Source organism: Sinohyriopsis cumingii, chromosome 2, assembly GCF_028554795.1.
Source record: "Sinohyriopsis cumingii isolate HCF-2022 chromosome 2, ASM2855479v2, whole genome shotgun sequence".
Classification (NCBI taxonomy): Eukaryota; Metazoa; Mollusca; class Bivalvia; order Unionida; family Unionidae; genus Sinohyriopsis; species Sinohyriopsis cumingii.
The window spans coordinates 149,970,208-149,995,982 of record NC_142962.1 but is presented as its reverse complement, the minus strand read 5'-3'; the positions used below and the strand labels follow the sequence as shown (position 1 = coordinate 149,995,982).

The following is a 25,775-nucleotide window of genomic DNA, read 5'->3' as shown; positions in this document are numbered from 1 at the left end:
GTTTTCTTTTAGTTTTACTGGAAATGCTCTTTTGATCTCACATTCATTTTGTTTGCTGCAAGTGTTGCAAGTTGATCAATAAATAATGATTCCTGTAGTACAGCTTAACGATGTAGTGAAACAACAGCTTCATGTTGAAAACTTTTTCTGTTTAATAACTATACCTATTGTTAATAGTTAATTTATTTATTTTTTTGATTGTCTTTAAGATTGATTTCATTATTGGATGTTATCTTCTTTTACTGGACATTTCAGTTAATTATAGATCTTTCTTTTTCTTCAGCCAAGTGATGATGAAAGTGATGTTGACAGTGAACCTCTTCCACCACCACCACCACCCCTCCCATCTGTCCCACCCTCATCTTCTCCTCCACCCCCACCATTTATCAACATAAACACATACAACAATAGTAGGCCATATGACAATAATAGAATAAACAATGGCTGGCGGCCACCACAACAGAACAATTCATTTAATGCATATCAGTACACTGACAGTGAGGCAGAGAGCAGTCACTATGCATTTAGCCTTAATGGTGGACAAGTTGTTTTGAACAACCGGGCAGGCTCCAGAGCTCCATTGCCAGGATATTCCTCCTTCGTATGATTTCATTGTGATATTAGTTGTGATGAAAGCTTATGTTAGTGCAGATCTTGTATATAAAATGTACTTATTTTGTATTGGACTGCCTGATGCAAAATTAATAGGCAGAATTTAATTCTGCACAGTGCACTATGTGGAAAGTGTCATGGTATGCATGTAAATGGGATACACACGACTGTATCTAATGGAGATACTGCACATGTAAATGAGGTAATGGGAGATTAACATACTTGTAAATAAATAATCATAGTGAAAGAGACCAAAAGTTGTGAAACAAATTCAGAAGGTTGAGCAAATTCCTGAAGGATCCTTCTAATTCTGATGTTGGAAGGTGATATACTAAAACATTGCAAAAAGATTATATACCTATTTTATAGATGAAATGGATTGAAGATGTACATATTTTTATATGAAAGGAAACAAGTCATGATTTTTGTGTTGTGAAAATTTTTTCATATTGTAGGAAAGCTTGAAGAACCCAACAGAAAAGGCTGTATTCAGGTTAAAGGAAGTCTAGAATGTGTTGATGTTCTTTTACTGTTTTAATGTGATTTGTTGACAATATATAGATTGTGGCCTTATTTATTGCTTTAAATTGTCATTCCTTTAAAATACATGAATGTAAAACTCAGGTTACAGTCTTGTTGCCAATGTAGTCTATTTTAAAACACTGATAATTTAAGTTTGCTTCAGTCTAAAATGTCAGGATTGAAAATGTTTTTTCCTACATTGTCCTCTTTTGAGTGAATGAATGTTATAAACCAATGATGTTTGAAAACTTAGATGACTATGGCAAATACTATTTTGTCAGCATATTTTGAACCTTTTACAGTTCTGTATGATCTACAAATTGTACATTTGTTAGACTCCCTCTGCAGATAATTAACTGGAGGAAGGTACTTAAATATATACAGTCCCTCACAATGAAGGAGATTTACTCAAGTTAAATAGTAAATTGACCTTGTACATTGAAAAGCAAAGAAACTTTCTAATTGGAAATAGGAGATGCTAAATGAACTATTTTAGTGTCAACATCAAGCTTTATGTTAAGTGTTTATGTATTGATGATTTTTACGCCTTCATCACAATAAGATAATACAACTTTTAGGTACTAAATTAAACTTGGTACTCAGTTTAGAAATTATATATGTGAATTATGTATTTGTTACACATGTTGAAGCATGTGAAGTTTGGATTATAATTAATATTTTCTTAGAAAATGCAGAAATCACCAAATCATCAATTTGTGTTTTTGTGGACTGTAATTATTTTTTGTCCAGTCACCTTGGTGGAAACTCAGAATACCAATCACTTTTGTGTCTGTACGTCTGTCTTTATCCTAGATGAACCACAGTTTTAAAATTTTGTATATGGTCAGCTTCTCTAGTACAGTTGGCCATAGGGTCATGTTACTGATGTGTATGACACCAGTTTACACAAACAATGGGGCAGGCGAAACATCTGAGTCATATCCAGCTTCTTTCCTAAAGGTTGTGAGTCACAGAGATTCATTAATTTTGATTACTGATTGGATAATTTCGCATCATTAAGGATGATAACTCATGTAGGCAATTAGTTTGGCAAATATGCAGCCATTGTTTGTCCTTTTATATAAAGAATTTTGAAGTTCCAAGGAAATTCTATTTCAAGTAATGCAAGACAAATTGCGGTTTTAATTGACCAACAAAAGTTGTTATGAATAATCTGGAACCAAAATGATATTTATAAGTTTTAACTTAAATAATTCGTTTGTTTTTGTTACATCTTGTGAATGATTTATGTAACGTGGCATACTTTTAGAAGAAGTCCAAAATCTTCAGCCACATATTACTCAGTTTCTTTAATGAGTTTCAACACATATTATTTCAGTGATAAAAACCTCTCATGTTCGGACTGAAATGGGTAAGGAAGGTCATCTGCTGCCCACAAGGTGGATAAAGATTAGTAATGAGGGCAATACTTGTTTGACCAGGTCTATGGCATCATTTCTTTCAATGTCAGTCATTTTCTGCAATTAGTGTACTACTGTTAGTTCGTTTCTGTGGTTTCTCATTTTTGTGATTTTGATAAATATTTTTGTTTGGTTTCCATGTTTGCTGCGGAAATTGCAATAATGCTAAAATCTTGAAACTACATTGAAACATCTTGGGAAACAAAATTTTCTTTTCTTTTTTGATTCCCTTTCCACTCGCAGTTTTTGCTAAACTTCAACTTTGACAACCTGATAATATCCTAGATATTACAGAAATATAATTTGCTCAAACAAATTGGAAAAGAATTCTGTATTGTTTGCTACATTATCACATTGATATTAATGACAATGAAAGTGAAGTTAGAGCCAGAGCTGCCCTGCAGTCACCTGTTTCTGAATTCCATTTAATTACTTCAGATATCATATAAATAATCATGTTTGGTGTATTGTAGCTCTGTGGTCTTAAAACAAGTAACAAGAAAGAGCAAAGCAATCAGGTTTTGTGTAATTGAAAAATGTAATTTTTTTCCCTAAAACACAACGTGAAAGAATTAAAAATAAGTTTGGTGAATGAATTCCTAAAGTCCTAAATGTTCTATAAATTCTAATAGTTTCAGGTAATTCTAATGAGTTCCAAAGGTATTCCAAATTATAGCCTTATTGTAATGATGTACCAACAATGCAAAAGACTTGTTATCATCTCAAAATGTATTTAGTGCTGTTCCAATAAAACATACCTGGGATCCAGGGAAGGCACTTTTATTGTGGGGTACTCACCAATGGAAGCAATTTAGAATTTTCTTATCATTTTAGTATGACATCTATGAAATCAAATTACCCTGGCATATATTTTTAAAAATCTCCCTTTCCTGGGTAAAAGTATGTTTAAATAGAATAGTCCTTAAATGAATTCACAATAATCCTGTGACAGCTATAAATCTAAATAGTCTTTAAATGAATTTACAATAAATCCATACAGCTATTATTTCAATTAATCAAAGTATTTTGAGCACTGTAATTCCAATGAATGATTATACTAAGTAAATTAATTCTTCTCAGTATACTTCCAAGACTGGTAATACTCCTAAGAATGCCTAATTCTCTTAATTAGGATGCTAACATGCAATACAAGCATTATGAAGTTTACATGGTCACATGGGTTATACTAGCTAATCAAGAATTAGGCTTGTGTCACCTTTTTAGAAAACTCATGACCTCCATTCACATCAGCTGATGTTTACCTGGATTCAACCTTGGAACTTTGATTGAAACAATTTACGCATTATACATGACTTGTCTTTAAAATGCAGACTATGATCATTGGATATTTGCATTAAAAAGTCATTAACTAAATGACCCTTGCAAAAACTATTTTTATTATGAAAATATTACACATAATATAGCTATTCATAACAGGTATACATGTCAAAATATGTGGAATGAAAATGCCACAGATAACCATTGGAACATGAAACCCATCATTGGAGATTGACTTCCCTCGACTAGAACTAAAATCGCAGAGATGAGGTGGTATTGTGCCACTGGTGTATAGGACACATACCTGATCCATGCATATATATTACCAGAAGGGTGAACCATGACCAGCATGCATACCATGCTATTGTCCAGTGACATTGAAACAAATACGTATTGAGTGTATCAGCTTGACCTTTTAGAGTCTGTACTATTCTGTTGTACACTGACAGTGGAACAAATACATATTGAGTCTATACTATTCTATTGTACACTGACAGTGGAACAAATACGTATTGAGTGTATCAGCTTGACCTTTTAGAGTCTGTACTATTCTGTTGTACACTGACAGTGGAACAAATACATATTGAGTCTATACTATTCTATTGTACACTGACAGTGGAACAAATACTTATTGAGTGTATCAGCTTGACCTTTTGGAGAATTTTTTAGACAGTTTTTTTTATACATTTCAACTTGATGAAACTTTTTAATGATGCATCACTATAGAAAGACTTGTGCAGTTTTAAAGGAATGCAGATTACATCAAAAAAAAATTTAACCTGTATTTTAAATATTTTAAAATTTTAATGTTAACTTTTATTTTATGTACATTTCAAAGAACATTAACAACATTCTCGTTTATTTAAAGCTCTTTTGGTCATAGATTAGAAGTGCTTATACAATAGTCTTTCACCTGGCATCTGATTGTTATCATTATTAACACCTGGCATCTGATTGTTTATCATTATTAACATGTGGTATCTGATTGTTATCATTATTAATACCTGGTATCTGATTGTTATCATTATTAACACCTGGCATCTGATTGTTATCATTATTAACACCTGGCATCTGATTGTTATCATTATTAACACCTGGCATCTGATTGTTATCACTATTACTCATAAACTACTGGGTGGATGTGCCTTCAAACTGTACATGTTCATCCCAAACTTTGCTTTACATCACAATAAAATGGAGCCCTTCTGATGTCCAATATGGACCTCTGGAAATTCTCATTACTGTTTCTGCTTCTGAACAGAATTATATTGACACGTGGTAGTCACTTGAAAATTTGTGATGTCTAGTTAGTTCAGAATGAAAATGATCCAGATCTGACATCCATTATTGCTACTCTATAGAACAAAGGGTCATATCGACATGAGGTTTTTGTCTGAAAGACTCTTTTGGATGTCAAGTTGGTCCAAAATAAAAATGGTGCCCATCTGCCTAGTTACCATGACCTCCATCTTGAAACTCTTGTTATCTCTGTTCCTCCTGAGCTAATGGTCATATCAGAATGGTGTATTCACTGCAGTCTTAAGATAATGTCTGGTTGGTCTAAGATGAAACTGGATCCCGTCAGACATCCCTCAAATCTCTGATATATCTGCCATCTTGTCACTACTCATCCTGAACATGGTGTTTTTCCTAAGGGATTTCTTTTGATGTCTTGTTGGTTCTAAATGAAAGTGTTACTGATCAGACATCTAGTGTGACAATTGTAGTGGCTGTCTTGAAAATCGTGTTGCTGCTGTTCCTGCATAGATGATTACATTAACATAGGGATATAACTACATGACTTCTTATAATGTCCAGTCAGTTCTGAATGAAATTGATATGAGTCTGAAATCCAGTCTGGCCACCAGCTCCAAAAATCTTGCCATTAATACTCCTCCTGAAAAGATACTTTTTTTTTTTGGCACAAGTTTTCATTAAAGACTTTTTGATCTTAAAAGCTGCTCAGTCAGACTTCCACTATGATGGTTGTCATTGTTATTTTGGGATTTAATGCCATTTCTCAGTGCAAGATAGGTTATGCATGGTGGTCTGCATAATTGATTGAGGAAGAACCCAGAGAGAATCTCTGAAAGAACCACCAACCCATGGAAAGTTACTGGGAAGCTTTCAGCCATACCCACACTGACTGAGCTTGAGAATTGAACTTGCACAGATAGAGGTGAAATAGTGATAAGTAAAGTTGAGCACTTTAGACCACTCGACCACCCAGGGCCCAGCGGCTGTGGTGGCCACCTTGAATTTTTTGTTGTGGCTGTTGGTGAATGGATAAATAGAGTAGCATGGGGTTTTACTCAGTGACTTTTATGTTAGGCAGTTGGTCATAGGTGAAAATGGTGTCGATCAGGCCTTTAGTATGGCTGCCATGGTAGTCATCTTTAAAATCTTTAAAAATCACCACTTTTATTTCTTTAAGCCGTCTGCAGCTGGTTCTTAAAATGGTAATCATCAGACCTCAAACAGGACATCATGGTGACCAGCTCAGAAATCTTTGTTCTTATCTTTTTCAAGTTGTATCTTTACATTTAAAGAACTTCTGTTTTAACTGGCTCTTTATAAACATGATTTCACTGTAATGCTAATTAACCCTAGGCATACATTCGTAAAATAATGGATTGGGAAGTGGTCCAGTTGTTTACACTGAATGATCAGACTTCCTGGATTCTTAAATTCATTGTTTTGTAGCAACTAGGATATACACAAAATTCGTATCCCAATGGGCAAAGACTAAATTGTTGTATCTCAAAGTCAGTTCCATTTGATGAACACAGTCTTGCCCATAAAATATCTTCACTGTAGACATCAGTTTGAAATGTCACCATACCAATTGAACGCATATTGCTTTAGACATTTGCATTTTGCCATTGTCACTGTCTCCTGTTAACAGAGGGCAACAATTCCAATAATGGCCTACATTGCTTCCCAGCAGGGATGATTTGGAGAAAAAAAATTCAAATACTTTTGAATTTGTTGTACTTTCCAAAATGAAATTATGCTAGTTACATAAAAGTGTATTTGCCCAACAGTGATTTTAATAGTTGGGAATAGGAAATTTCATGCCCACCTTTAGTATGTACAATAAACTAATATGACTTTTAGAACCACGCAGATATGGTGTTATCTTGATAATTTTTTCATGTCTGCCTCCCCCATGTAGTTTGTATAATCAGGGTTTTACATTGTGTACTTTCTGCCAAGTCTACATTATTGAGAAGTGATACAAAGTAGTTACATTTCTGCCAAGTCTACATTATTGATTTTGTTGTTGTTGTGGGGTTTAATGCCATTTTTTCAGCACATGATAGGCTATACATGGCGGCCAGTATTAATGGTGGAGGAAGAACCCGGGGAAAACCCCAGAAAGAACCACCGACCCACGAGAAGCTAGTGGCAAGCTTTCTAACATACCCACATTGGCTGAATCTTAGACTCGAACCGCCGCAGACAGAGGTGAGATGGCAGTGATCCGTAACGAAAAGCGCTTTAGACCACTCAGCCACTCGGGACCCCCTACATTATTGAGAAGTGATACAGAGTAGTTACATTTCTGCTACAGTGACAATGCATCATCATGAAAAGTTGGTTAAATCATATTGAATTATTGTAAAGCTAAGGTAATATATTATGTAACCTGCTGATTTGCCCTTTTGTAAGTCAGGGTCTCAGTCATAAAAAAGGTTTTATTTAAAGTACTGCAAGTTGTTTATTTGTCCTAAACCTTTTGTGAACCATATCACAGTCATAAAGTGTTATAAGTTGCTTATATGTCCTAAACTCCTTGACGGATATTCGCCATATTCTGTTTTAATTATATAAAACTAAGATGATTCATTCTGGGTATTTTTGTCAGTATTTACATGGCATACTATAGCATGCATAATTTACCTGGTATCAACTGTGGAAAATGTAACAGCCCTTGGCTGTCTTGGGATGTAATAGCTCAGGGATTATATAAGCGTTTATTTTGGCTTTTAATTTCATTAGAGCTGCAAAAATCATTTTAATTTCACTCTGGGAGAAGTTTCAAATTTACTAGTCAGGAATTCTTTAAAAAGATTGACAAAATTTGTTGCAATGGTTTTTCTACCCATGTAAAACATGTCTTTTCCTCCAGCATTATAAAAAATAACTCACTTGGAATCTGTGTATGTTTATTTCAAGGTACAAAGCATAGTGGACAGTTTGTATACACATGACAACTTTTGAAATATTTGCAAATTGTTGTGTTTACCTTCATATTAGGTAAATTTGTTACTGTATTTTATTCTTGTCACTAATTATTTTGGTCCTAATTTTGTAGTTCATAGAGTTTTCATATGTAGTTCATTATTCAGTAGTTGTCAAGTATTAGAGAAAACTTCCCATTCAGTGTCCAATAAAACCTTGTATTTATTAAAGATCAGTGGCCTATGGTTGTGATTTCGTGATGGACTCGGATTTTGACACATCATATGTTTGTTGAAAGTCAATTATGAATTTTGTATTTCATGTTAACTGTTCAAAAGTATTGACTCTTTTGGATAAAAATTTCATATATGTGATATCTGATAATGTGTATATGATATACTTTATTAAATTTGTAGTATATTTTAGTAAATATGTAGTATAGATTTTATGTATGTTCATTCTTACTAATTTATGTGCACTGATCTGTTTTACAATCATCATTGACTTGATGAAATCTTTGGACAAAGTCCAGTCAGTAATGAACACTGTTTCATCTGCATTGTATTTGTACAGATTTTATTTTTGTACATCAACTTTTAGAATTGCCATGTTGTCCATTTTTTTTTTTTTGCTCGGTATGGTTGATCTGTATGTATAATATGTGTGGAGCCTTCTTGGCATAAACACACCAGGGGAGAGAGTTTTTATACAACAATTAGTGTGATTTAAGAAGGGCTTCTCTGATGCCTTTGCATGCATTATAAGTTATCCATGTAGTTCCATTCCATTTTATCACAAAGTATAAATTTTTCAGCTCTTCAGTTTTTACGGTGTTCTACCATAAAGCATTGATCATTGTTTGTAGCCATCCATGTCTATGTAATCCATAGCAAATATGTACTTTGTTATCAATGCACAAATGGAGTCACTGTCTATACTGTGTCCCAGAATATATCTTTTTAACTTATTCCTCCAAGAAATAAAAACAGTTCAGGACAATTATATTATTGTCTCACCGATCACTATTATGACATGATTTTATGTTACATTTTTTAAATTTGTAAATTCCTGTATCTTCTGAAATATTCCATATTCAACTCGAACTTGGGTAAAATAGTTAAATGTCTGGCTAAAAAAAATTTTGCTAATATGCTGAGGTGTCTTGCCATTCACATGTGAGACATTGTATTCAGAAGAACAATTGGATACGAATTATAAACCTATGACACAATAACCTTTTTCATAAATAAATTTTTTCAGTTTTCCATTTTAATTAACTTGCGAAATAAAAGCAAATTGCAATGTGGAAAACATGGTGATACAATACAGAAAATATCAGGAGATCTAGATTTTGTAAAATTGTATGTCTGGGATTCAATTAATACCTAATTGATTGGGATATATATATATATATATATATATATATATATATATATATATATATATATATATATATATATATATATATATATTATCTCTGAGAAAAAGAAATTTATTGGAGGAATCTAATGCAGAATATTGGAAATCATTCCATACACTAGTTTACGAACTTTTATTTGTATTGCAATTTTGGTCTGTTTTTACTTGGTCTAAGCTATTGGCAACAATGAAAGAACAAATAGGACCAGCTGAGTTTAGTCAGTAAACCAGCACCATCCAATCTCTTATGATTGTAGTCCAGATTACTGCTCTTAAAAGTTCATAAATATCTGATTGCATGGACATTTAGCTTCCAGTGTGTGTGTGTCAACGCACATGCACATGTACACACAGAGGCTAACAATCTTGAAGTTCAGTGGGTCCTTTATTGCTCATCCACTGACTAAATATTAGCAAAATATACTTAACATCACATCATTATTACACTTTATATATACCTCATGTTACAGTTGCATCATTTATCAATTCTTTCATTCATTTTCCATCTAGAATTTTGTAGTTAACTGAAAGTAACTAACTTCTTTGGCATGTATGATGACAGTTAAAGGTGAGTGCCAAGGCAGTAGATATATTATTCAGTTATTCACTTTTGCATACCTAATAAATTGCATGCTACATCACTGCAATGGATTGGGCAGATAGTGTTGCTACTGTGTCACATCTTGGGTAATTTTTCTATTTAGGTCAATTTCAGGCACTGTAGTGGAGCATCAATGTTCCATGATCATGCTCCAAGTTCTCACATTCCTTATTCTCATTTATACTCACTTATAAAACAAGCCCAGCTGCAAACTGCACAGATCCAGATCTGCTCTCACATAATGTGCCAATGGATCTGGGTCTAATGCATTTTGTTAAGGGTAGTCAGTAGAACAACCCACAAACTCTAATCTGTTGGCACATTATGCAGTGGAAGATTGGGGTCAATGTTGTTTGTACTTAGACTGGACATGTAAGCAAATACATACAGTACTTTTCATAAACTTTTCCTGAATGCCTTGATGAGATATAATTTTGTTCTGTGGTGGCTGTCTCAATTAGTCATAATAATTTTATGTTGTTGAATTTTACTCTTGGCTATGTATGGTAACATCCTATTGTGTTGTACATGCAAAAGTGAGAAAATTCGATTCACCTCATACATTTTTTTTATTTTTTCAGGAGACAAATTATTATTTCTCTACAGTAGTGACACCAATACAAAATCATTTTCATTCTTTTTACCATGTCCAAATGTTTTGGGAGTCTTTTGCAGTAGAGTATCATAGTTAGCAATATTTTTTTCCTTCTTGTTCTGAGATTAGTTTTTTTTTAAAATACTGTGAAAGGATCATAATTAAGATCATTGAAACTTTCAATATCATTAAACTAATTCCTGAATTTTTATTTTTGGGAAGGACTGACTTTTTTTTAAAGTGGGTCAAATACATATTCAGGTTAAATTGTTAGAAACCACAATCTTGGTAATTGTAATAATCTTAAAAGTGAGTAGTATGATAATTTAAATTCAGATTTAATTCCAGTCATCCAGATGTTTTGGCTCTACATGTTAAATTACCAAATTATGTAAACTTTTTGTTGAGACATGTTTCTTGTACAGTACTTGTGACTATATTTGACTGACATTCAGTTAGTGATAGTCACTTGTAGGAAAGGATATTTAATTGTGTTGCTACTGAAAATTAAAACAATAACACATTTACTAGCTACTAGTCACAACATTTTAGAAATGCTAAATATTAGTGATTAAATGTACCTGTAATCCTGACATTTGAATATGTGTGTGTGTCTGTATGTGTGTGTTTGTATATTGATTGATTTTCTATATGAAGAATCCACAAATTTGCTCCTGTTTTAATAATAATAATAATAATGATAATAATTAATAATATCATCTCTTTTAACTTCACTATTCATTTTCAAGATGTTACATTAACTGTTGCTGACTGTTTTTGCCTTAACACTCCTTGCAAGCTGAACTAAACTGAGGCAAAGTACCTTGTTCAAGAGTACTCGAAACAGCCTATTGGCACCGATGTTGAAACATTTTACACACTCGCTACTAGTAGAATGCTTTACAACTGAGCTATACCAGTCCTTTATAAGACTGGGTTATTAGGCTAATATCTTAACTTGAATAGGTCAATGTGACCAGAGATTTTGCACAAGAATCCATACCTGTACTTGAGGAATAAAATCTATAAAGGAAGCGAAAATGATATTGGCAGGAGCAGCACCAGCTTGCACCAGATGCATTTTGAAAAGAGAGTTAGGTAGTAGATACAGGAGTTTAACAATGCAATAGTTACTTTAAAAAAACACTTTTGTATTATCTATCTGTATTTTATTGCATGAAAAATATGTGGTCACTATGCAGTTAAAATTGTTAGACTAAGCTGGAAAGTGTTACATATTTGCTGATACCAGAGTGGACATAGCATTTAACTCTTCAAACTTTGCCAGTAAAAGACTCAGAATTATATGAAACTCGATTAAAAAAAAATCAGTTTTATTTGTACAGAAGCTTAAAATATTTTCATGAATATTTGAGCACTGGTTCCACCCTCCCCATGCTACATTGCACAGACCCCCGCATACTTATTTACTAATCCCCCAAAACAGTATATGTAGATCCACCCCTGATAATGCATGCATATATTGTTAGAACATAAAGACAATAATATTGTTATGGACAACTTGCAAGACACATGCATATTTTTCAGCATCTATATCGTGAGTTTTTATGGTTTTAAGTCGGGGGTCAGCAACGTACGGCATGTGTGCTACAAGGTGTCACATCAAGAGGTTTTGTGTGGCACATGAAAGGCAACCAAGTTCTTGATTTTAACAGTGTTACCCTCTTACTGGTGGCACGCACTTGTTCATTTTGAAATTAATCTGGAAAAAAGTGGCAAGCTGTAAAATAGGTTGCTGACCCGTTTTAAGAATATCAGGATTAACTGAATAAAATAATAGACTCCATTAAAAATGTTTAAAAAACCTAATGTACTGCATGATACTTTACAGTTAGGAAAAAAATTTAATAGGTACCAAACTTGAATTTTAATAAAAGAATTTCAGTCCTAAGGCTTGAATTCAGCATTATTAATGGATGAAATACAAGTTTGACAAATCAAAGTTGCTATGCTTGTTGTTAGACCAGTTGGTGAAATTGAGACTGGCCCCTATTTTATCAACGTATCTTAAACTTAATATGGAGACTTGTAATGAATTTTATTGATGAAACTTAAATTGATGAATATTGTCCGAGACTGCCAGAATTTAGACTTTGGTACATGTCTAGACTAATTTTTTTTAGGTAACATCAAAACCTGATATAATCCAGATAGATATAACTGTAGTAGATGGCAACTGTTTGTAATGGTGCAATTTAGTCCACACTTTTAAGTACTTAATTGGATATCATTTGTAGGATTTACTTTCTTTATATATATATATATATATATATATATATATATATATATATATATATTATCCTACATGCTTTCTTGCTGCAGAATATTCATTATAACAAATTTTGATTTTTTTTTTTAAAGATTATTTATTTTTCATTAGGTATTTTTATATGTGCGATGTGGAAGAGTAGATGGTTGATTCAAAGGGAGTGCTATATAATCAAACAAAAATGAGCAATTATTATGGGATATTTATCTCCATTATGTCATGATCAACTCATAATAAATTAAATTCCTTCCATGAATGTTATTATGAAAAATAAATATATTGATTACAATGTTTGGGCTTGTGTTTTTTTTTAGTTTTTTTTTCTAAATCCCTCCCAATTTTTTTAACTGTACTGTGGTCATAGAGGAGAAGAACTTTTAGTATAGTATGTTGTATGTCATCCATCATCCATTTATCTGTTCACACAAAATTTGTAACACTACTAATACACTATTTGAAGGATTGCCTTGACACTTAACAAACATAGTCATTCCATGTAGATGATGTTGGTCCTAAATGAAAATGAGGCTGCTTGGATATGGCTGCCACAGTGGCCATTTTGAAAGTCTTATTATCACTGCTCTTTCTGAGTGGATGGCATATCAACATAGGCTTTTCACTAACAGAGTTTGTATGGTATCTGGTTGGTCCTTATGATAAATGGTGCCAATCTGATTTTCAATATAGCTGTTATGGTAGTCATCTTGAAAATCTTGGTATTCCTACACTGTTGAATTGATGGTCATATTAACTTGGGTGGTTTTCACTAAAGGACTTCATATGTCTAGTTGATCATAAGTGGAAATAGTGCTGATCTGGTGTCCACTGTGGCTACCACAATGACCATCTTAGCTCTCATTGCTACTTCTCCCGAGTTGATTGTCATACAGTATGTATCAGCATTTTTATGATGTCTCGTTGGCCACATATGAAATTGGTGCTAATCTACCCATCTAATGTCTAATTTGGCAATGACATTGGTCATCTTACCAGTGTTATTATTGCTACTACATGGATGGTCAAATGAACTTGGGGTTTTCACTGAAAGACTTTTTATTATGCTTGCATGGTCAAAATGAATATTGTGCAGATCTCGTGTGTAATATGACTGCCACATTGGCCATCTTAAAAATATTGTTATTGCTACTCCAACTAGCAAGATTGTTGCAAATCTAGGTCTTAAAGTATATAACAATAGTGAAATCAACAATTTAAGTAAAATCAGCAATTCAAATCTCTACATTACAAGTGAAAATTCAAGAGAAACTAACATCTTTGGGAATTAAATCCCAAATAATCCGAGATAACCTATTACAAGTCCAAAATAATACAACGTTCTGAATGAATTACATTAGTCTTGACTGTCCTGATGTAACACAATGATACAATCCGAAATGTCTTTGAATGACTTCACAAAATTCCAAAGTAGTGTGTATAAATCTCTGAAAGGCAATGAGCACTTTAGTAATTCCAATGAATATTTTAAATAAATAATTCCTTTAGAATTATTGATGTCAAAACATAAATGCAAACTCAGATCATGGATTCCCACAGACTCAAATAATATGAAAGAATTATTTGTTTATCGAATCCCTATTGATACACATTTTTACTTGACCTATAACATAATAGAATGTACAATTTCCTACGGAAAATCTAACTCTAACTGTAAGCAAGACTTAACTTTGAACTATTTCTGCGTAAACAGTGTTTACAATTTACAATCATGGACAAAAGTAAAGTACACAATAGGAATATACTTAATATCAACATCGGGTTTTCACGAATGGTGTTATGATACCTAGTCGGTCCTAAATGAAAATGATATCAGTCGTACATCCATTTATGGCTTCCATGGCTGTCTTCATAATCTTGTCACTACTACCCCTGAATGGCTGATAATGATGACACGAGGTTTTTGTCAGAAAGATTATCTACTTTATCCTTAATGAAATTGATGTCAAGCTGACATCCAGTATCTGTACAACAGCAGCCAATTTGGAACCTTGTTATTGCTGAAAATAATCAGAGATGGTTACAACACTAGACAGTTTAAAGAAAGAAACGATCCGATATTTAACTCCTGAAATGTTTTTTTTTACTCAGTAGTGCGTTAGTTCATTCGAGGGACTCTTGTTGCAACTTCGTTCATGGATCATTTTAGACGATTGATCGAGTTTCTACCATCTTGGAAATATGGTTTTTTTTTTTTGGTTTTTTTTTTGTGTGGTTATCATTGCCCTTCTACACTAATACCCACATAGCTAGATATTTCAAAGACGAGAAACTCCATCTAATAAGACATTAAAGTGGAATAATATTTTAAAAATTATTGTAATTAACTTTTTTGACACAACCAACCCAAGTTGACGGAAATCAGTTTTGTGACAACCAACCCAATTTGACGGAAATCAGTTTTGTGACAACCAACCCAATTTGATGGAAATCAGTTTTGTGACACAGCCAAACCAAGTTGACGGAAATCAGTTTTGTGACAACCAACCCAATTTGACGGAAATCAGTTTTGTGACAACCAACCCAATTTGATGGAAATCAGTTTTGTGACACAGCCAACCCAAGTTGACGGAAATCAGTTTCACGTTCCAAGTGATAGCTATACTCATTCAGTTACTGAAGATTGTATTGCTACATTGTTATAAGGGATAACATAAGTAAAGATACTTGTGCTGAATTATATTGCGTGCATTTTCTACCTGACCCAGATTTCAAACATTTTTAAATTTCAGTACATACCTAGCTAAAATTTCTATTTTTTGAATAGATTTCCGTTTACTAAATACTGTATGCTTTCTGTGTGTAGATGTTACTTTCTGTGTGTAGATGTTACTTTCTGTGTGTAGATGTTACCCAAAAGCATATTTGTTATCTTATCATAATTGACGTCCTGACGTGATATTGACAGATTGCTCAATTTTTTGTTTTGTTGTTGTTGTAATTTTGATATTTGTAGGATACAACAGATTGTGAGCAATGTGTAAGTTGTTGTTGTTATTGTTGTTGTTGTTGGTTTAATGTAATTTTAGCACATTATAAGCTATGCATGGCGGCCATTGTAACTGCTAGAGGAAGAGCCCGGGAATACCCCAAGAAGAATCATCGAGTAAGGTGTAAGGTGTAAGTACAAATGTAATGTGATCTCGACATTGTTGACGATTTTATGAAACTCACAAATATTTCTTTTTGCAATTTAGCCAAGTTATTTTGGGTTTTTTTTATATAAAAATATATATATTTAATGATTTCTACAGGCATATTTTGGTAGACATATACACATCTTTTTGCTGCTAGATGTTTGTTTGAATTTTATGGAATCAGTAATAATACATGCTGACCACAATTAAGATCCCTTCTTTCAATCAGGGCAGGTTATCTTTCGAAATTAAGAATTTTAATTTCTCAGGTGCGTGGAACGACCTGAGCTAGACTGAATAATGTTATTCAAATATTCTGACCAATGGTCAATATTAGTTTAATGTTACTCCCAGATTACGCTGAGATATAACAAATCAAATTTGTATCCATAGAATTCAAGACCAAGTAAATAGTTCAGTCCAGTCCTCGTTTCCTAACAAAAATGATACATCAATTGTACCTACATAGCCTACCGACTTATTATTGAAGTTCTCTCGTTTACAATTTTTGTACACTGTATACTTTTTCAATTTAGACTTATATGATTATTTATTTCAAACATGTCTCCAAGTTTGTACTTTATTGTACATTGGAAAAAATTTTAATACGTAGTTTGTTCCTTAGTTTGAAATCAACTTAAAATTTATCAGATTTGTTTTGCTTATTTATTCCTGTATTCATATTTAATGTTTTAAAGTTAAAGTGTACAAAGTATATGTCTTTAAAGTGATTTTATCAGCTTTTACACAAAAAGCTAACTTGTCTAATTCTTATTTTATGAAAACGAATATTTATAGATAGAATTCTATAAAACGTTCTAAATTTCAAACGATTAAAGATAAAATAATTATCACTTATATTGTTTTTCTTTTACCATAAAGGCTTGTGTAAGTTATGACCACATCTCCATTTATCTTCTATCTTTGAATAATAAATTATGTCAGAATAATAAATTATATGTCAGCAAAATGGATCAAAGCTTTCTTTCTTTTGCTGAGAAATACGTCATAATAGAAATGGGATATGTGGTCTGCGACAGAATATGCCAAGTGATTTAAATATTTGTACTTGCAAACATTCTTTGATAGCACTAATAATACTCTCACGTTGTAAATAGCTGTTCCAAAAAGTGTTTTAAAAAATAATTTAAACTATCAAGCTAATTGTTGCATGTGAAATCCCCTAATAAATTTACTCAGATATTTATAGAAACTGCTGTAATCTCCAACTTTAATATTTGTATCGAACTACACTGGATCAGCTTGCCACGATTCAGGCTTGTTTATTTATTTATTGTAGTTGTAACCAGCTGAATAACATATCTTTCCATAAATTGTTCTTCAATTCTTTAGAAATTATGTTACCATTTACTGTTCTAAATATTTCAATTAAGAAGTTTGTCCATTTAGCTGTATGCAAATAAATCATCCAGGTGATTTAATACCGTCATAAAATTTTGATATCAATAATATTTAATCCTACTTTAGAATATTCATTGGAAAGAAATGTTCTTTGTATCTTGTAATAAAGAAATAAATAAAAATCGAAATTTGATTAAGTTTTTCTTAATAGTTTATGATGGATAAAGATAAACGAAGAATCAAATGATTGATCTTCGACGGCACATGATTCTTTATAACAGTATTGTTTCCAACAGTCTCAAAATTATATTGAACCATTGCAAAAGCAGAAGTTTTATATCATCAGTTATGTTTTGATTGTTTAATTGTATCATTTCTCTTAATGTTGTTCTGAATTTAATGCCAAGCAGTAGGAAAACGCGTTACCTAACTTAATGAATTATCCCGATAAAACCTACCTCTGTCATTTTAATTTTTCCAGACCAAGCGACTCAAGTTATTGCTAAGCCCGAGATTCTTTGTATACAACTTCAACGTCTCTAATGTAGCTCTCACTGACATTTCAGCAGCAGTTTTTAAAGTAACACATATATCATCTGCATATTCAGCTAAAAATATTGTGTCTTATCAACTTTCATACCTTTGATCTTGATATCAAATCTAATCATATGTCTTAAAATCTCAGCATATAAAATGAAATTGAATGGTGCTTTGGGATTGCCTTTCATACACCCGCGTTCAGTAGTAAATTATACTAAAGACATTAAAAGAATATGACTTTAAAAAGTAATCAAAAGTAAATAATTTACAGGAAAGTCTATATTATGATAATATTACAGAGATCAGGAAAATGTTGCAGGAAAATACAATATTCATGTTGTCGTATTTGAAACTGATTGTTTTAGAAGCATATATATATATATATATATATATATATATATATATATATATATATATATATATATATATATATATATACATACATACATACATACATACATACATACATATATATATATATATATATATATATATATATATATATATATATATATATATATATATATATATATATATATATGTGTGTGTGTGTGTGTGTGCGTGCGTGTGTGTGTGCGTGTGTGTGTGTGTGTGTGTGTGTGTAAAATCGCTATGCTTACGGTATCTTTCATGCACAAGATGACCTTCCTTGGAATTCATGCAGGAAAGAAATAGAAGAGCAAACAAAAAGGACAGTGTATTATATGAAACAAAAAGGACAAGAAATAACACAAAAACAATAGCTTCATTAATAGCCATTCATACCAATTAGGACAACAAAACATAAAGGATAAACCATATTTAAACCCTCCAGCTTGATAACACCATTGCCCAATTATGATAAACAGAATTGGTTGACAAAAGAACTTACGTTTTTGATATATTCTGTACAGTATATTGTTTTTAATGTAATCTGTATAGTATATTGTTGTTAATATATTCTGTATAGTATACTATTATTAATGTATTCTGTATAGTATATTGTTTTTATTATATTCTGTATAGTATATTGTTTTTAATGTATTATGCATAGTATATTGTTTTTAATGTATTCTGTATAGTATATTGTTTTTAATGTATTATCCATAGTATATTGTTTTTAATGTATTCTGTATAGTATATTGGTTTTAATGTATTTTGTATAGTATATTGTTTTTAATGTATTATGTATAGTATATTGTTTCTAATGTATTCTGTATAGTATATTGTTTTTAATGTATTATGCATAGTATATTGTTTTTAATGTATTCTGTATAGTATATTGTTTTTAATATATTCTGTATAATATATTGTTTTTAATATATTCTGTAAAATATATTGTTTTTAATGTATTAAGTATAGTATATTGTTTTTAATGTATTCTGTATACTAGCATTATGATAAATTGCATGCTACATTAAATGTAATTAGCTAAAACTGATCTCCTGCCAAAACAATGAAACACCCAGCAAAAAGTAGAGGAATAAGACACAATGGATTCATGTCAATGCAAGGTTATGGAATAAAAGGCACTCCTGTCTATTGGGAAAAGTAATGAAGCAAGATGGAACTAAGCACGACAGGGAGGAATGAAAGCAGTAGGATGTAAATAGCATTTTTTTAACCTGCAAAAGCAGGGGAATGACCTTTACTGTATAATTAGCTGGAGCGTGTTTAAAATGATGCGTATTTTTAGAAGAAAAAGTAATGGTATTATCTAAGAAAACATTCTCACGGAAAGGTCTATATTTATCCTCATTAACGTCATGCTTACAGCAGAAAAATACAGTTGCATGGAAGGTCAAACCCCATTACATTTTACAAAATTCATTTTTCATTTTCGTCCCGTCTTTAATTGAGTTAGAATTCGTTGCCAGTTTGATTCAAAGTGGAGTGAATCCTAGGACAAATTGGTAAGAGTTATTCGGGATTTAGTGCAGAGTATTTGACTATAATGCAAATCATAGTTCTTGAGAAACCTCACAGTTTTCTTCTGCCAGTGCTTAGAGGAATTTCTTTATACATTCCATTACCTATAACAGCCCAGTCTCTGCTCCTTTTGTCAAGTTTATCGTCTGAATTACTTGGGTGTCATAACTTATTAGCGGCAAGTGCATGCTCGTCCTTCTTTATGACTGGGAATATATCTGATGTAATCCTCACCGCCTCTGTATCCTGAAAAAAGTCGCAAGTAGATTAGCCTATAAAGTTTAAAAGATGAAAGCTTGTGTAAATGCAAAATCGGGGACAATTGCTGTTCATTTGTTTGTCTATACACTGGAATAAAGTTTTAATATTCCACAAATGGATCCTAAGAGGCCACATAATAATTTGGATAGATACGGTAATTGTTTTAACAGATGTCAAGTGATGATGGAAAATATCCCAAAAATGTAGAAATGACTTTAATATATCTGTAACTGTGTATGAAATAATGGAACGTGGGATACATCGCTGCTGAGAGAAACTACGAGAGAGAGAGAGAGAGAGAGAGAGAGAGAGAGAGAGAGAGAGAGCAAGCATCACAGAGTAACTTATGCAGAGAAAGTAAGTCACATTAATGTTTTGATGACATCAGCTGCAAGCGATACTGCCCAATTTAAATGCAGTGATACTAACGGTGCACAGAAGGTGTACCTTTCCGCCTAAGACGACAACAAAAATGAAACGCACCATTACTCGGGGATAAACCAAATTATTAATATTGGAGTCATCACAAATAATAAAAAAATTTGATCGCCAGATGTCTATATGTAAACACAATGCTTGATTGTTTCTTTTTTATGTTCTGTAGGCCAGAGAAATTATGCAATTATCTGAACACAAAAGATTATGTAACGGGAGTAGGCAACTCGACATATATAACCTCTGATGAGGGGTCATTTGTACAGCTTAGAAACTATAGAAAAATCATTTAAAATTCCAAATTGTGTTTATTATAATTCTGAAACAATGATCGTGCCAAACGCGAGATGTCTGTGCTGCAAATCATAACCACAACACTGCAAAAGTGATACGTATCAATCAATCATGTGTTTATATGTGTGGGGGGTGGGGGTGGGGGGGTTGCGTGTGTGTGTTTGCTTGTGCATATGCGTGGGTGTTATACTGCAAGCACAGACTAATCGTTTACATTGATGCTGATTGCATCTAGGTGCGTTAGAATGGGTTGAGTAGTATAGCAAAACTATAAAAAAAACCTAAAAGAATTGAGGCTGGAAGGTGGAAAACCTATGACATTCCAAGATGATGACGAAAGACATTTCAACTCCAAAAATAAATATTATAAATGTGAGAGAAAAATATTTAGAGGCAACTTACAGCAAGTACAAAGGTCCCGATAAATACGTTTAGATGAGAAAAGACGAAAAAAATCAGGCTGAGTGAGAATAATGGCAGTGATTGCAACGAGAAAGCATAATAGGATATTCCTAACATCTGCATGACAATGTTAATGACCACCTGTTAAGTTCATATGAATAAATTCCAGTTTTACATGATTTATCTCCCTTACAAAGGATAAATGATTCCAAGGATACAAAATCAACTGCACCGACTTGACATGGCCATTGAAAATTTAACAGAGTATGTAATTTATTACGGAAATATTAATCTTTATGTAAAGTTAGGTTTAAAACCGAAAAGTTACATAAAATTTCCCTGTGTGATGATCAATGTTGGTTAAAAAAGTACATCGAATTAGAGACAAAATCAAACAAAGATTTTGAAAATATTTTCTTCTAAATTTTGAACAATTCAGTGATTGGGAAGCAAATGGAGGAAGTGATAAAAAGAGCATGTCAATCAAATTGAAGAAAAAACCAGTTTACGGCAGATTTCCAGTACTAGACCTATCTAAATGGTTGATGCATTATTTTTGTTGCAATAAACTGTACAACAAATATTGTGACAAAATGCGACTATCAATGATCGACAAGGATTCTTGATTAATTTATATTGATAATAATATCATCACCATAACATGAAAGAAAACCATGTTCCATGAAGCATATGACTGTCTAAATGACACATATTTAATATCCCACAAATTAATATGAACTTTCCTGTACTTCACAATCGAATTAACCAGCGTACCAAATAGAGAGTTCGGCGAGCTAGAGTTGAGACTTTGAGTTCATTTAGATGTGACAAAGACGAAATCAAACTTTGTAATGGAATAAATAAAATGTAATTGGAAAGCATTGTAAAAACAGAACATGGTTATTTAAGCACAAGGAAAAGTACCAGGGGATGAATGTATTTAGGTCGTATAATCTCAACGTAAATAGCATCAAGCTGAATACAATAGTGTTTCGATTTTATGACGTCAGGCTGTGTTTTGGTTGACAATGTAAATATATTACCTCATATATGTAGCCTGTATTGAAAGGAAACTCAAGTCTCAGTAAAGTTTGTTTCTTTTGTTTTATTTCCAAGTATCTACTGCTGTACAGGACAACCAGAAAACGTGTATTCCCTCTTAAATGTCTGATCACCCATACTGTTATTTCAAAATGTCTACTTCTAATGACTACTCTAGTTAGGATTACTTTTTTAACATCGTCTGTATTTAAACAAACATCAAATGTAGCTTCACCTTTGATAGATATCAACCATTAACTTCTAACTAATTATCTAATTTCTCTTAAATAAATAAATAATATATATAGTACCGCTTCGGTGGCCTAGTGGTTAGAGCGTCCGCCTCGGATGCGGGAGGTCGTGGGTTCAATCCCCGCCCGAGTCTTACCAAAGACTTAAAAAAATGGTACTAACAGCTGCCTCGCTTGGCGCTCAGCATTAAGAGGTTAGTGTTAGGACTGGTCGGCCTGGTGTCAGGATAATGTGACTGGGTGGGACATCATGCTACATGTATGCAGTATGTCAACTTTCCATCATTGAGTAACCATTTTTGCTACAAAGACAAGTCAAACAGATGATAAAGATGGAAATGAAAACGTTATATTTAGCCCACATCGTATTTAGTGCAATCAATGTTTTCAAACAAATTATGCAACAAATTAGGATGTGGGTTCGTTCAAATACATTTATTCATGCTTAAAACTGAATTTATTTAAACTGATTATTTTGCATGTTTACCCTACTATCTGAAGCAAACGAAATATAGATTTTTGAGCATCTACATTTAATTTTGGTTGATTTTAAAGTGGATACCTTGTTCATACCTGCCAAACATCAAGATATTGTAGAGAGTGGTGGTACACTAACAAATGTGGGTTTTCTGGCCCAACTGAAGTGAGTTTGCGCTACCAAAGTAAGCGACGTTCTACAATTGAGAATAAGTACAAAATGATCTGAAATCAGTTTTTAATAAACAAAAATAAGATACCCATTTTCTTGAAGAAACGATGATACTTCCATACAAATAGCCGAAACTCAGTGTCTGAAACTAAGAACATATCTACTTTGCGAAGTATGGGCAAAGGAAACACTACATTCCACTACAGATGTTGTAGTGGAGCACAATTAAAGTTGCTATAGTGATTGATTGATTGATTGTTTTTTAACGGCGCATCAGCACTTTTAGGCTATTTAGCGCCAAACAAAGTGTTACTTGTATAATCTTTTAAAACTTATAAAAGGTTCTATATCGACCAGCGATATAAAAGAACAAATGGTTGAAATTAAAAACGGTAAGATGGTAACGGTGCAAAATAAAGCTTCCCGATCAACGGGAGATGTAAAAAAGATGAATAGGTATTAAAATGGGACGGTATATATATTGCATAAAACTGCACAAGGTGATAGCATAAAAGTCAGAGTTTAGAGTAAATATTTACGGCTTTCAAGAACTCGATAATACGAGTGATGTTTATATTATCAAAAAGTTCTTTCATGTCATGCACAATGTAATAACGATCGCGCGTAGGTTGTAGGTCAAAGCACTCTATCATAAAGTGCTTGACAGTGAATGGTTCATTGCAAGAAACGCACTCTGGTGGGTCTTCACCTTTTAGTATGTGGGTGTGGGTGATATAAGTATGACCAATTCGGATTCTTGCAATGACTACCTCCTCCCTACGAATGGTTTTGTAGGAAGGAGTCCATTCTCCTAGAGTTGGTTTGATTGCATGAAGTTTGTTATTTACAGCATCATTCCATGATGCCTGCCACTTCTGACGTAAGAACTTTCTGATACAAGGTTTAAAATCAGTATATGGCATTTTAAAATCAGATGGTTCTTGAGAAAGGGCCATTTTAGCAGCGCGATCTGCTTTTTCGTTACCTTTAATACCAATGTGGCTAGGTAACCAACAGTATATTATATTGTGGGAGACACTCAGCTCGGTATTTTTGACGAGTATGTTTTTCAATAATGGGTTCTCCAGTTTTCTATTGTGTAGTGACTGGAGTACTGATAGCGAGTCGGAGAAGATGATACTGTTTAAAATACGGTTCTTTTCTATATGTTGCAGAGCAAGGTCTATTGCTCTGATTTCGGCTGTAAAAATTGATGCTCCATTTGGTAAGCGAACTTGCGTTGTGTGATTTCCACAAACAAAGGCTGCAGCAGCCTTTTCCTCATCCTTTGATCCATCAGTGTAAATTCTGGTGTAGTTTTTAAATTCGGTGAGGAGTTCATGGTAAGAGTTGTGGAAGATAGAAGGGTTTGTTTCGGATTTTTTTCCATCGTGTAGCGTAAAACGTACTTTTGGTTGTTTAATTAGCCAGGGTGGTGTTTCGGAGATGGATGTTTTCTGAATTTTTGAAAGATCTATATTTGTAGTGTCAAGGCTGGATGATATTCTAATGCCAAAGGAAGGTATGGCGTTTGGTTTATTTTCGTATAAAGTTTTGTATTTGGGTTGAAAAACAGCCGAAAAAGCAGGATTCAGAGGGTTTGATTTTAATTTGAGAGCATACTGTGCGGAAAGCATTTCTCTACGATGCGATAACGGTGGTTCATTCGCCTCAGCTAGAAGGCTTTCACACGGGGATGTTTTAAATGCTCCCAGAGCCAGTCTTATTCCCTGATGATGAATTGGATCAAGCATTTTAAGATACGATTTTCTGGCAGAACCATACACAACGCAACCATAGTCTAGTTTGGAGCGAATAAACGTTCTATATAAATTCAGGATGACTTTTCTATCAGCACCCCAGTCAGTGTGCGCTACTACTTTAAGTAGGTCAAGTGCTTTTAAGCATTTGGCTTTCAAGTTTTTTAGGTGTGGAATAAAAGTCAGTTTTCTGTCAAAGATAATACCCAAAAATTTTGTTTCCTCAACAACTGGAATAGGTGTTCCGTCCAGCGTGAGTTTAGGTTCATCATGGTGTCGTCGTAATTGACAGAAATGCATACATACCGTTTTTGATTTCGAGAATTTGAAACCGTTCGTACTAGCCCAATTTTGAATCTTGTTGATATTTTGCTGTAGTTGTCTTTCAATTGTATGCATGTGCTTTGACCGATAACATATGAGAAAATCATCAACATATAGTGAGCAATCCACACCAGGAGTCAAACACTTGGTGATGTTATTAATTTTGATATTGAAAAGTGTCACAGATAAAATACTGCCCTGGGGCACACCCATCTCTTGCTCGTGCAAATCTGAGAGAGTACAGCCCACTCGTACCTTGAATTCTCTGTCGGACAGGAAGTTGGATATGAAAGAGGGCAGACGGCCTTTAACACCTAGATCGTGCAGGTCTTTTAGTATCCCGTACTTCCATGTTGTGTCATAGGCCTTTTCTAAATCAAAGAAAACCGCTACTAAATGTTCTTTCTTGATAAATGCATCGCGAATGAATGTTTCTAGTCTAACCAGATGATCGTTGGTGCTCCGTCCATAAC

At 33.1% G+C, this 25,775-nt stretch overlaps 1 protein-coding gene and 1 non-coding gene across 2 annotated transcripts in view; both read left to right on the top strand.

The window, feature by feature from the left end:
* Nucleotides 1-13,212, top strand: part of LOC149806073 (protein sidekick-2-like) — a 137,248-nt gene extending 124,036 nt beyond the window's left edge. Inside the window, exon 36 of the mRNA XM_089950947.1 lies at nt 284-13,212. Coding sequence (XP_089807073.1) covers nt 284-607 — 324 coding nt within the window. The 3' untranslated portion in view covers nt 608-13,212. The remainder of the gene's footprint in view (nt 1-283) is intronic.
* A 9,418-nt stretch (nt 13,213-22,630) lies between these two features.
* On the top strand, nt 22,631-22,703 carry Trnap-cgg (transfer RNA proline (anticodon CGG)). Its single transcript has one exon. It is a non-coding gene; the product is annotated as a tRNA-Pro (tRNA).
* The last annotated feature ends 3,072 nt before the right edge of the window (nt 22,704-25,775 follow it).